Genomic DNA, 13,762 nt, shown 5'->3' on the forward strand with positions numbered 1-13,762 from the left:
ACGTGGCAAATAAAATATTTTTTATTTTTTTTTTTAAAAACCTGAATTTTCTTAAAAAAAAAAAAATCCCAGATCTACAAGAAGAAGAAGAATAGGAAGGAAGAAAGAAAAAGAAAAAAATTGTCCTCCCCCCAATTAGTTAGTGAGTGAGTGAGTGGAGGAAGAAAGAAAAAGAAAAAAATTGTCCCCCCCTTAGTGAGTGAGTGAGTGAGTGAGTGAGGTAAAGTAGAAGTGCTTTGCTTTGTGAGTATGGTTTGCTAAAACGGGTTGAAGCTGATGATATATAAATTGACTTGCACTTGCTTACGGCTAGATGGACAATTGGATATCTTTATGATTCCATTCGTTCTTCACGCAATGCCATCGCCGCCCTGATTTCATTCGTTCTTCGCACCAGTAAACGAAGACGAGTTTTAGAGGACGCTTGCCTAATCTGCACCGCCACCGCACCGTGGCTGCCCTACCATACCCGCAACGCAACCACGACCCGCATCCATGCTACTGCTCACAGAGCCTGCGAGAATCTGCCGCACCAAAGCCATGAAACGCGCCCACGGAGCCCAGGATTCGTACCCGCGAAGGCCCAAAAGAAAATAGAGAAAATTGAAAAGGAAGTGGGGAAAAAATGGTTCTATAAAAGGTGAAAAAGGGCTCTGCCGGCCTAGGACCAACACTGGCTGCGCGACTAAGGGAGAGGGGAATAGAAGACAGGGAGGGAGGGAGGATTAGTATTACAATGGGTAAGACTTTTTATGTGTATTCTTTTTGTTAGAATTATAAGAAGTTAATAGGGAACTTTAATGAAAAGGGTTTGAGCTAACAAATATTTAATAAAAAATCATCTTAAAATGTTATTTAATCAAAAAGGCTCAAAGTTTAATAAAAAAAACTATCCAAAACTATTGTTCACGACCCAAACCTGCAAGCTCAACCTGCTACAAAAATAAATTTCCGTAAATACCCCTATATGATTCAAAACCGTCTTGTCTCTTCACCAACCGTCATTATCACAGAGTTAAACCAGCACGAAACCACCATAAAGAAACTTTTGGTCTTCCCGTCAAATCCAATTCCCCCAATTTCAATAAACCAACAAATCAAAATTCAAAACAAACTTGAAAAAAGAGATAAACTGTGAAAAAAAAAACATTCGCAGAAGAAAGAGATAAACAAAGCCGCCGAAAAAGAGTTGCAAAACATACTAGAACCTTTGTGTGAACAAACCGGAGAAAAAGAAGTGCAAAACTTACAAGAACCTCCGTCAGAACCAACAGGCGAAAAACATGTGCAAAACGTACCAGAACCTCCGTGTGAACAAACCGGAGAAAAAAATTGCAAAACGTACAAGAACCTCCATCAGAACAAACCGGCGAAGAAGAGGTAATAATCTTATACCTGTTAGATTATAAATTCTCATGTACTTGTTAAAGTTAAACATTTACTTTTCCAGAAATATAGTACGACTGTTTTGCCACTTTTCTAGAAACCAATGGAATCTATTATGATTTGAATAAAATACCTTGAATACAGTACGAACGATGACGACAATCTGAAAAACTACGATCGCATTCAATTTGATTAGCACTTCAAAAGTTAAAACGACGATCACGTTCAAATTGATAAGAATTCGAAAATCTGGTTCTCAGAGCCTTCAACCAGCTCTGGCAAAAAGAGTTGAACATTGAAGAAAACGGAACTGAACAAATTTAAAACAATTTAACCTCGAAAAATCATCATTTACTATAGTTGGGCCATTTTTAGTTGGACTGATTTAATATGAGCCTTGTACTAACCATTAAACAAACTTATAGAATGGTTTTTGGTTAAAACTAAAAATTTTCAAGCCATTTTCATTAGTTTTTCTAAGTTAAATAAGTTTGGCTAAAATTCAATACATGCTTTAAAATTACAAAATTTCCCGTCTATCTTCTATTCCCCATTTTCTGAACAAACTTCTTCCTCACATAAACCTCTCTACACAATTAATCATTCTTGCCATGGAGGGAGATCAAACATGATATGCCACGCAGCGTAGACGTGTAAACCGCGGTGGGAAAAAACGCGAACGTGTAAGGAAACATTTTCGTGAAAGGAGAGAAATAAAATCCAAATAGTTTTGATTGCTTGATCGGCAATCGAAATTGTCAAGCTTCAAGAATTTGCAAAACTGTTTCCTCTCTGGTACATCAAGTCGACTACAAACACAATAGCTTTTAGTCCTAGTGAATTTTCATCGTTGGTTATCCAAATGTTTTCCTGATTTAATGAATTCTTTCTTCAAACATTGAGTTTTTAATATCATTGCTCCATTGTGCTTTACCAATGTAAAGATCTTAGGAAGTTAGTTGATCTCTACAAGTCCCAACTAAACACCGGCAATTGAACCATTGAGAATCGACGTCGCCAATTCCCAATTCTGCTACTCTTTTAATTTCAGAAGCTGAGGAGAGAGAGAAAGATGGCGACGAGTCCGGCGCTGAAGGTAGGGATGGTGATAGGTGGGTTGTGCATAGCCAGGTACATAGTGGGCCCACGCCTATACTGGCCCTTCATGGAGGGCTTAGCCGCTGTCTCCAACTCTTCTTCTTCCTCCTCTTCCGCTTGCCATCCCTAGCACCTGCGATTGCTCTTCTCAGCCTCTCATCTCTTGATAATTAAATAGGTAAATGATTTCGAATTGAATTGAATTTTTGCAAGAATGATCTATGAATCGAGACTTACAAAATAAACGGTTCGAATTATTGAAGTTTGATGTAGAATAGGACCCACAACTAATCTCATTTTTTAAAGAAAAATAGGGATCCCTTTACCTAAAGGGCATATATATGTGTGTGTGTGTATAATATATAGTTGAGCAATGGTCATAAAGTATTAAAGTTCCTTCTTTTTGAAAGATTTGCCATTTTGTGTATGTTTATGAAAGAGAAAATTAGAATTAGATGCCTTATTTTAGACTTTTGTAGACTAAACATTTATGCTTTTTGAGTTTATGATTAAGCTTTTGAAACATTTGATTAAGATACTCAGACTTGAACTACTTCAGAATAATTAAAATTAATTTACATTTAAATATTTGCTATATATTTTAAATAATTTCAACTATATTTAAGTCTAAAAATTTAAACTTTTCAAATCTAAATGTACACCCACGCCAAATGGAAACGTACCAACATTAAATGAAAACGTACCAACCCCGAATTAAAATGTACCCAATTATAAACTATATTAAAATGAATATTCATCTTTTTGGAATGTTTAAAAATATGTTTGATTCATACACAATGCTCTAGATAGTCTTGTTTTTTGGTAGATAAGTCTCTGGAACAACTTTTAATTGATCAGAGATAAATCCTTATTATTGTAGATAATGCTAAATAATAACGATAAATCATATAATTTTGAATTAACAAAAAGGTTATTATCCGTTGATTAATGACTCTTTCTATATAAAAAATAATTAATTAAAGTAATTTAAACTTTTACATTGTTAACGACTCTTTCTATATAAAAAAATTTATTAATTAAAGCAATTCCTCATTATTAGGACAAAAAGTAATAAAACTTATGTTTTGAAAACAAAAGTACCAAAAATTCAAATGTACCAAAAAGCCAAATGGACCAAAAATTCAAATGTACCAAGTAACTAAATGTACCATTACAATCAAACATACGGATATAATCAAACATACCTAACAATGAGTTTTGTTACATTCTATTTCATTTACTAAAATAAATATTTTAATAAAAAAAATATTAAATCATCATAATAAGAGATGCATAAAAATAGGAGGAATAAAGGGAATGCTAACGTGAATAGACTTCTAAGACCATCTCCAACCCTTAGGCTAAAACCTAAAATTTTTAGCCCAGAAACAGTTTTTCTACTCCAACCCTTATGACCTAAATTTTTAGCCTCAAATTATTAAAGAATGAATTTAGGCTAATTTTTTCCTTAAAGTAACTTTTTAAAAAGAAAAAAAATTATGTAGACTATCATAATTTAATTTTATGAACATTTTAACCTAAAAATATTTAGATTCTGACAAATATTGAAAAATCACAAACTGACACCATAAAACTCCTTAAACACTATGAAAAAATATGAAACACATAAAAGATTTTTTTTAATTACTTTAGCAGTTAGATTTAAATTTGAACTGTTAGTTTTTTTTTACGGTTGAATTTCATCAAATTAGATTTTAACCGTTAGATTCAATAAATTTATAAATATAAAACTAAATAAAATACATATATATGGTGGGTTATCCTCACTAATCCTGGGCTAAATCTAGCTTTTGTTTAGTTTTTAGCCCACACATTTAGCATGGGTTGGGGTTGGATTTTTTTTGGAGGGGGGGGAATAAAACCTAAAAAATAGCATTTAGCCCAGGTTGGAGATAATGAAATAAAATTAAAGTACCAAAATTGTAGGGAAAATGTTTAATCAAATTTGCAAAAGGAATAAATATTTAGTCTATGACATTTAAAAACGAGGCGTCTAATTCGAAACGTCTCTACCTTAGGGTTGAAAAAACTTAGTCGTTGGCAATACATGCTTTGTGGGAGAGAAATAGGGGCATTGCACAGGCCCCCAATTGAGCAGGGCCCATAAAGTTTTTGCACACCATAATATATAAGGAAATCTTTAAGGGAATGAATCTCCATTTTTTTTATAAATAAGGATTAGTTGTGGGGCTCACATTATATTAAACATTAACGACTCGAACAATGTATTTTTTAGGTTGCACCTTATAGGTCATTCTTGCAAAATATTAGTCAAATTGAAAATATTTGAGACATTTAATTGAGTTCAAAGAAATTGACAAACATTTTGTTCTCTAAGAAATATTTAAATTTCATCATGATAATTAAATAGGCATATGGTTTTGGATTAAATTGAGTTTTTGCAAGAATAATCTATGAATCGAGACTTATAGACGGTACGGATCATTGAAGTTCGACTTAAATAAAGGGCCTATAAATATATTATAAAATAATATAATATTTTTCATAATAAATAAATAGAAAATAGCCTCATAAGAAAAAGAATATTAAATCATTTCTCTCTTAAGTCCATAATTCATAATTATATTCTTAAGTAAATCCCAAATAAATGGAATCAATCAATTACTTGGACTGAGGTGCTAACAACCCGATTCATGTAAAGTATTTAGCATATATTATCATACGATTGTTGATTGAATTTGCATAGTAAATTTACATACTTCATGTTTTTATTGTTAATTTTACTTTAGTGTTTCTTAATTGATCATGAGTTTTAGTTTTAAAATTAGGAGCTTTAATGAAAAATGTCTGGACCAACTTTAATTTAACAAAAAACCACCTCAAACTTTTATTTAATGAAAATGGCTTGAGATTTAATAAAAATGACAAAAGTAACATACAACAGGCCAAAAAAATTAAATCTCATGGGCTGAAGCAAAGCCCAACATGCAACATCAAATCTTTCTTCCAACTTTGCCCTTGTCAGAGATTAACCCTTAACACAACTTCACATTATTTATGACATTGCCATCGAGCCAAAAGGTCAAATAAAACCAAAACTATTTTAATTTTCAATTTTTTTTCTTCAACAAATGTTTGCAACCATTGCCCCGAATTAAAACTCATATCATGACAATTAATTCAAGAACCACAATCATTAACTTTTACTCTCCTCTCAAACCCATAATTGTCAAACATTGTCCATAACCTACATCAAACTCATGATTCCTTTGAAAAAAGTGCAATTCACAAACCAACCTTCTCAAACCCAAATTTTTTCAACGTCCATTTCCGTTTTCATAGCCTACCTTCTCAAATCTAGATTTATTAAACTTGAAACCAAACAAAAATTACTTACAAACAACCCAAAACTCCTCAAAATTAAAACTAAGCAAACAATTTCGAAAAAATATAAAAGGTCGTACCCAGTGCACAAGGCTCCCGCTTTACGCAGGGTCTGGGAGAGGTGAATGTCGGCTAGCCTTACCCCCATTTTATGGAGAGGCTGCTCCCAAGTGAAAAATCAACAAAGATTATGAAAAGAAAATGTCACCTTTGATTCTCCTTCAAACCTATGATTCTCCTCCAAACCTGCATGTCACCTTTGTTTTCTATCTTTTATTTGGGTTTGAGCATCTGTGCCCTCACCCTTTTGTATTTTCCCGTCTCAAACTCTATCAATGTTATTATTATTCTTGATCAAAAAAGAAAAATGTCCAGGGAATAAGACCGAGACTAATTCATAAACTCCCAGAATATATTATTCCAGGGGGACATGTCAATGAGATGTATGACTTGACTTGTGAAGTCAATGCATGCTCAACCTATCACAATAATGCCAATTATCTGCCAACAAGATAATATTACCAAGGAAATAAGTTATAGTGGTTTTGGAGAGTAAAGAAATAATTTAAAACTTATTAGTGCTTTTCAAAATCCTTATCCAAACACAAGGTAGTGAAAACCTTGGCTCATAAGACTGGAATTCTCCTAGTTTTAAAACTCGTTAGTTTTGTTCAGTTTAAAAAATAGGTGTAATTTTGCTGTAGTTTCAGAAATAGTGTGAGTCATTTTGATTCAATTTCAGAAATAGTATAGGTTATTTTGTTGTAGTTTTAGAAATAATGTAGGTTATTTTTATGTAATTCTAGGAATAATGTTTATTTTATTCCCTTCCGGAAATAGTATAGATTATTTTGGTTCAGTTTTCATAAATAGTGTGGGTTATTTCGTTGTAGTTCCAGTAATAGTGGGTTATTTTGCTGTAGTTCTAGAAATAGTGTGAGTTATTTTGGTTCAGTTTCAAAAATAGTGAGGGTTATTTTGCTGTAGTCCCATAAATAGTGTGAGTTATTTTGCTGTAGTTCTATAAATAGTATGAGTTATTTTGGTTTAGTTTCAGAAACAGTGTGGGTTATTCTGCTGTAGTTTCAAAAATAGTGTGAGTTATTTTGGTTCAGTTTCAGAAATAGTGTTGGTTATTTTGCTATAGTTTCAGAAATAGTGTTGGTTACAGAGCAATACCCAAATTGAACAAAAATATATCCATTTACATATTAATTCTCCCAAGAGTAGTCGTATTAAAGGTATGTTTAGAAGTGACTCCGGATTTCCAAAATCACTTGTGGCATAAGCATTCGCCTCTCTTATGTGTTTTCCTAGAAATTCACTTCCAAAATATTTAAATCGGGAATTAGTGTTACAAATTTAGGGGTTAGACGAATATGCATATAGCGGAAAATGTTGGTGGAGGTTTGGGAATTATATGAAGGAATGGAATTGGTCATGAATAAAAAGTAAATAAAAATCTCTAATTAAATAAGAAAACAAATAGTCTCCATTGGAGCTTTGGATTGGATCAGGATCCTCTCCTGAGCCTATCGTGAGGATCCTCCTGAGCAAGTCATCGGATCGTTAAAATTTTATCCAACGGTTATAAATAAGGAACTCCACTAAAAATTATAATAATTGTAACCGTTGGATAAAATTTCAATGGCCCGATGGGTTTGTTTAGACCATCTCCAACCCTTTGGCTAAAAGCCAAATTTTTTAGCCCGGAAAATTTGGCTTTTAGCCCAGAAACATCTTTTCTGCTCCAACCCTTCTGCCCTAAAATTTTAGCCCGGAATTATTAAAGAATGAACTTAGGCTAATTTTTTTCTTAAGTCAATTTTTAAAAATAAATAAATAAATATGTAGATTATTGTAAATTAATTTTATGAACATTTTAATCTAAAAAAATTTAAATTCCGATAAACATTTGGCATTTAGCCAGCGGGGAAAGCTGGGGGGTATTTGGCCCAGAAATAACATTTGGCATTTAACCTAAAATTTTAACATGAGTTGGAGAGTGTTTGGGGGGGGGTAATTTGGCTTTTAGTTCAGGTTTGGAGATGGTCTTAGGAGGATCCTCCCGGTAGGCTCAGGAGAGGATCCTAATCCCTCTGGATTGACCCAACAATGGACACATAAATCGGACTTTGTCACTCTGCATGACTTCTGTCCCACTTCCTTATCCCATTAATCCCTCCATATTTATAGAACCAACCTGCATTCCATGGAGTTGCAATTCAAGGTTTTCGTGATTTTTCTGCTGTTTGCTTTTATATTTTATTTTTTGTAATTCTTTTTTCTGAATACTTTTGCGGCCAAGCAACAATGTTCCCAATAGCAAACCCTGACCTTAATATCCCACTCAATTCGAACAGCAAGACACCAAAGATTGAAAGATTGAATTGAAGTAAGTGGACCCAGGTTTTTCGTCAGTTGAGATTTTGGGCCAGAGCGGGTCTGACAAAGCAGTGACAGCGATACTCGAATGTTCGTCGACAAGGCAACAATCTCTCCTCTCCTCTCCTCTTCTTCTTCGCGAGAAGATTGTCATTTTCATGTCACCATTACAATTAGAAGGCCTATTTATAATTTTTGGGTAGGGCCGCTAAATTCAGGAGGACCTAATTATAGATTTGCTTATTGACATGATTTAGAGACGGCCCTAATCGTCGGCATCCGCGTCTCTTTATTTACCATATCGGTTTGGTAACTTTGATGTGTGCTTGACTGATCGTGGACAAATTTTCCATAGGATCATGTGACAATGACTGCAATCTAACCTCGTACTTTTCTCTTTCTTCTTACCTTCTGAATATTGACAGAGATCAATTTTTTTGCACTTATTTTGTGTGTCACTTCTTTGTAGTCTATTTTAGATTGACACGTATTAAGTTTATGAGAACAAATTTAAGGAGGATTAAGTTTACTAACTCGTGTCAATACGATAGAGGCCACATAGATGTTTCACGCAAAACGAGTGCAGAAGATTTGAACTCATACTAATATACATGTTAATTTGCCTTTTGGGTTTCCAAAAGAGCAACTCAACCAAAAAAACATACATAATTTGTATGATTTTTGCATATACCACTTTAACGCAGTGGTGGAAAGCAATCACGCTAATGCCCTGTGCGGATTTGATCCACATCGATTATCCTTCCCCCTAACAATTTACTATTTAAACCCACTAACGCTATTGCTTACTTAAAAAAAAAAAATATATATATATATATATATATATATTATTTTTAATTTTATTTTATTCCCACATTTACTAGCACCAATTATCAATCTACAGTAGAATAATTGTTCGAGCTTTGGCCAAGACAAGGTTGTTATTTGGCAATATCGACAAGTTATTATGGTTTAAACATAAAAATTAGAAATGTAAAATAAAATAAAATAAAAAAGCAATAGTTTATTATTCTTTATTGGTGTTACTGTTGAGAATGAATCTCACACGTAAAAATTGATAGACATTGCATGTGCTTATAAGTAATTAGGCAACTTTTCATATTGCTAATTGGTTTTATGGTGGAACCTCAACTTTGTTCATGGTATCAGAGTATGGTTGTTCCACGTGTGAAGCCCAACAACTACATGTTCCTCATATTAAGCGATTGATGTTGTCCACGTGTTAGATTAAGGCGTGTTGAGAGTGAATCCCACATAAAAAAGATGATGGATCTTGCATGTACTTATAAGTAATTGGGCTACTTCCCACATTGTTAATTGGTTTTATGGTTGAACCTCAAGTCTTCTTTTTTTTTTTTTTTTTTTTAACTACACACGCACATACATATATATATATATATTTATTAAGATAAATCATTATTAAAAGATAATTATGATAAAAACCATAATTTTATCTTTTAATGTTAATAAAATTAGGGATGTGCTATCCACACACCCCATTTTACTTCTCACACACCCCTTGATAATTTCTGTCCGTTGATCTTCTTCAATTCATTCCGATCTGACGGCCGAAAATTAAAAAGGTGTGTGAGAAGTAAAATGGGGTGTGTGGATATCATACCCCTAAAATTATCTTCATTTTTTCATCCGACGGTTGGAAACTATGCCCATTCAACGGCTTTCATTGCGCGGGCCAATAATGTAATTTTGGGTCCAAACAATATTTATTAAGGAGAGCTTGAGAGTTTGAAATTGTACAATAATTTACAAACAATTAAGTTTTGAACCCAAAACCTATACGTAAAAACCCAACACTCTATTAGCTATAATATTTGACACATGCAAAATTTTATTTTTCACTGATAGTCCATCACAGAAGGCCAAATTTCTGAACAATTTTAATTAGCTACACCGGATGAGAATGAAATAAAACGAAAAGAGTGCATAGTTCATATATCTATACTATTATTAAAAGAACCCTCCATGTCAACTTTTTGCCACTTTTTTTCCTAGCCCTCACTTTGATATACAATACTTACATAAGTAGGGCAAAATAGTAATTTTGTATCTTTTAGGAAAATGGCAATCATATCCCTATTTGTCCTATTTTACCCTCACTTTTGATACATAATATTTACATAAGAGCAAGTCCACCCCTAAGGACTTTGCGCCAGCACCCAGCGTATTTATCCACTCAAGTGAACAGTAATAGGCCAAGGCATCTCCACCCCTAAAAAAATGCGCTGGCACCTAGCGCATTTATTTGGTGTGTGTTTTTTTTTTTTTAAGTTTATTTCGGATAAGATTTTTAACCAATTTCGGATAAAATTTCAAATAAACTTAAAAAAAATACACACTAAAATAAAATTACATACTCATCAAATAAACTTAAAAAAAACACACTAAAATAAAATTACATAAACTCATCAAATAAATTAAGGATGAGCTTTTTGGTAATTTTTTTTCACACAAAAAGTATATGAAAGCTTTGGTAGAAGGTGTAGAAAATATTGAAATGTGGTGTAAGGTGGAAGATGAGGGTTAGGTATTTATAGAAAAAAATATTAACTTTTTTAAAATTTTACTGTATTTTTTTTAAAATAATCTGTATTTTTTTATATTTTTAATTAATTTTAATGTAGTTAATTAATCTGGACCGTTGAATTTGAAAAATATTCAAATCCAAGAGCCCAGGATCGGCCACGTGGCCAACGCCAGCAAATGGCCCAGCTTCTTGGTTAGCCTGTTTTGTGCTGGCCCAGAGACCAGCTTGGGCTGGGTGTAGGCTGTTTTGTGGGCTGGAGTGAATGGACAGAGTCCCAGCCTATTTTTTGTGCTGGGTGCTGGCCTAATTCACCACCGGTGGACTTGCTCTAAGGAGCACAAAACAGTAATTATGTAATGTTAAGATAAAATATGCACTTATTAAGAGAAATTGTCACACCATCATTATTTCATACTCTTTTTAAAATTTTAAAAACTAATCACTCCTTAATATAAAAAACAAAAAACAAAATGAAATTGTTCACACACACAAAGTGTGTGCTCATCTGCTAGTAAATATTTATAATCAGAGCCTGGATGCTTTACATGAGAAGAGCATACAACTCCATATCTCTGAACTAATCCTCAACTGCTAGCTAGCCGAGCGCTAAATACCAGGATGGTACCAAGTAGTACAAATAGTGGCATGAATGCAACTACGTACGTACGTAATAGTTGTAACAGATGATCACTCTTATTCTACATAATAATATATGGAACCGAGCCAGCAAGCTAGTCATCCATGCATGCATCATCAGTTGGGAAATGGAGGCTTGTGTGGTGGTTTTTGAGGTGGCTTGACAGGGCGAGTTGGGGGCTTCTTCCCAGTACCAGTTGGGGGTTTTAGTTTCCGAGGTGGCTTGTGATCTGAGTCTCTTCCCTCCTCCACCACATTCTCTTCAAGATGACCATCATGATGAGGTGGCTCATCTCCCTTACCCTTCGGTGGCTTATCTCCCTTACCCTTTGGAGGCTGCTTAACTGGCTTTGGTTTTGGGTCGTGTTCAGGGAATGGCTTGTGATCTCCATCGTCATTATGTTCAAGTGGGGTTGGTGGCTTGCCTTTTGGAGGTGGCTTTGGCTTCTTTCCCTTAGGAGGCAATTTCCCATCCAATGACTCTGCCTCTAATAAACGACGTCCGGTGTTTTGTTCATTGTGAGGCGGCTTGTGCTCCGGTGGTGGCTTCTTACCCTTGGGAGGTTCATCATGACCTGGGCTTCCCTTGTTCTTCGGTGGTGGCTTTTCTCCTTTTTGGGATTCCTGATCACCTGGGTGTCCTGGTTTGTGCTTGGGCGGTGGCTTCTCTCCTTTCTTCGGTGGCTCGTCACCTGGGTGTCCAATACCTGGGGTATGTCCTGGTGGTCCTCTCTTCGGTGGCTCATCACCTGGCTGTCCTGGTTTGTGCTCTGGTGGCGGCTTTTGTCCCTTTGGAGGCTGATTGTGCTCTTGAGGTGGCTTTTGTCCCTCGGGAAATTTGCCTTCCACCTCTAGCAAGTGGTGTTCATTGTGTGGTGGCTTGTGCTTGGGTGGAGGCTTCTCTCCTTTGCCCTTGAGGGGCTCGTTATGTTGGGTTGGGGGCTTCTTCTCCGGGAATGAGAAAGGCTCTTCCTTGTTAAGTGGGGTTGGAGTCTTGTAATTTGGTGGATTGTGGGAAGGAGGCTTGTGAATTGGGGGTTTCAGGGCAATAGAAGGAGTTGAAGTGGTGAAAACCACCACTCCGACAAGAAAAACTAGCACGTAATTGGGAGACATCTTTAGACTCTTATGTTCTGGGATGCTTCGAAACTAGTAGAAGTGAGTGGCTTTTTATAGTGATGGGACAACACATGTCGCCATGCACTTGGATTTTTTTAATGAAATGTGTGGACTCGTCGAATTTTGTATGGTTTGGTTTTTGTTATGTTTGTACAATTTTATATATGAGGAGGGGTCCATTTAGGGTTCTATTTGAGTTGAAATATTTGACAACTTTTACGTTCATACCGGGTAGGGGACCTGTAGGAAAGCTAAATTACACGGTTCACAACTCACATGCGGTCAGTGACCTGGTACTCTAGCATCACTGATCGATATTATATTAGAGATAATGTTTTAACTTTAGAAACGACAAGACAAATAGAAAATATAGCAAGTTGCTTTTGCTCGTTTTTCTTTTAAACAAGTTGGAGAAAACAATTTTACTTTCTTTTCGAAATAAGTTCGAACTAAATGGCCGTCTATATTCGTGCATATAGCCGACTGTATATGCACAAATAATTTTCAAGTTTTCTCTTCCATAAACTAGAAATATTGACTCAAATATTTGACGTTAATGCTATAAAAATATTGAGCTAATGATTTAGTAAAACAAACAATCCTTTGTAAAGTTATTCACACACAAATTATATATTAATCCATCGAATTGTAGTATATATCTCGAATATAAAAGAGATTCACTTCAGCAAATTCAGAGACTTATACCAAGTTAACAGACTATAGCGTAGACCAAATAGTTGTAAGAAATGAAACTCACTTGTGCATCAAATAAATATGGTACACAAGACATTACTCTTTCTTTTTGTTCTATTCCAACGATAATTAGTGCCGCCTTCAATGGTTTAAAGATATGGCTTATCAAGTTGTGATAAGATTGAGTGTGGTTTTAGGTTCTTTTTCACCTAGTGATTCATGATGCTGGCTTATTATATGCTATCCATAATCACTTTAAGGAAATAAATTATGGAAACTAAATTCACTTTTGGAAAAGCTAGCATGATGAAATTAATAGGATAAAATCATCGGTCCACAGATTTTGCTTTTTGTACCAAGATCTTGTGTATCCGGTAGAATGATGGAAGATATTTTACCGACTATATATTTTAAGGAAAACTAATGAAAAAACTTAAAAATTTTGAGTTTTAACGATAAGGACAAAATAAAGGGTAAAATGAATAGTATCATGGTTGACTTTTTAGTGTAAAAATG

At 34.5% G+C, this 13,762-nt stretch overlaps 1 protein-coding gene across 1 annotated transcript; it reads right to left on the minus strand.

The window, feature by feature from the left end:
- Positions 1-11,274: 11,274 nt before the first annotated feature.
- On the minus strand, positions 11,275-12,601 carry LOC126605938 (early nodulin-75-like). Its single transcript, XM_050273396.1, has one exon. The coding sequence runs from the start codon at positions 12,548-12,550 to the stop codon at positions 11,552-11,554; it is 999 nt and encodes a 332-aa protein (XP_050129353.1). The 5' UTR covers positions 12,551-12,601; the 3' UTR covers positions 11,275-11,551.
- Between the last annotated feature and the right edge of the window lie 1,161 nt (positions 12,602-13,762).

Source organism: Malus sylvestris, chromosome 15, assembly GCF_916048215.2.
Source record: "Malus sylvestris chromosome 15, drMalSylv7.2, whole genome shotgun sequence".
Taxonomy (NCBI): Eukaryota; Viridiplantae; Streptophyta; class Magnoliopsida; order Rosales; family Rosaceae; genus Malus; species Malus sylvestris.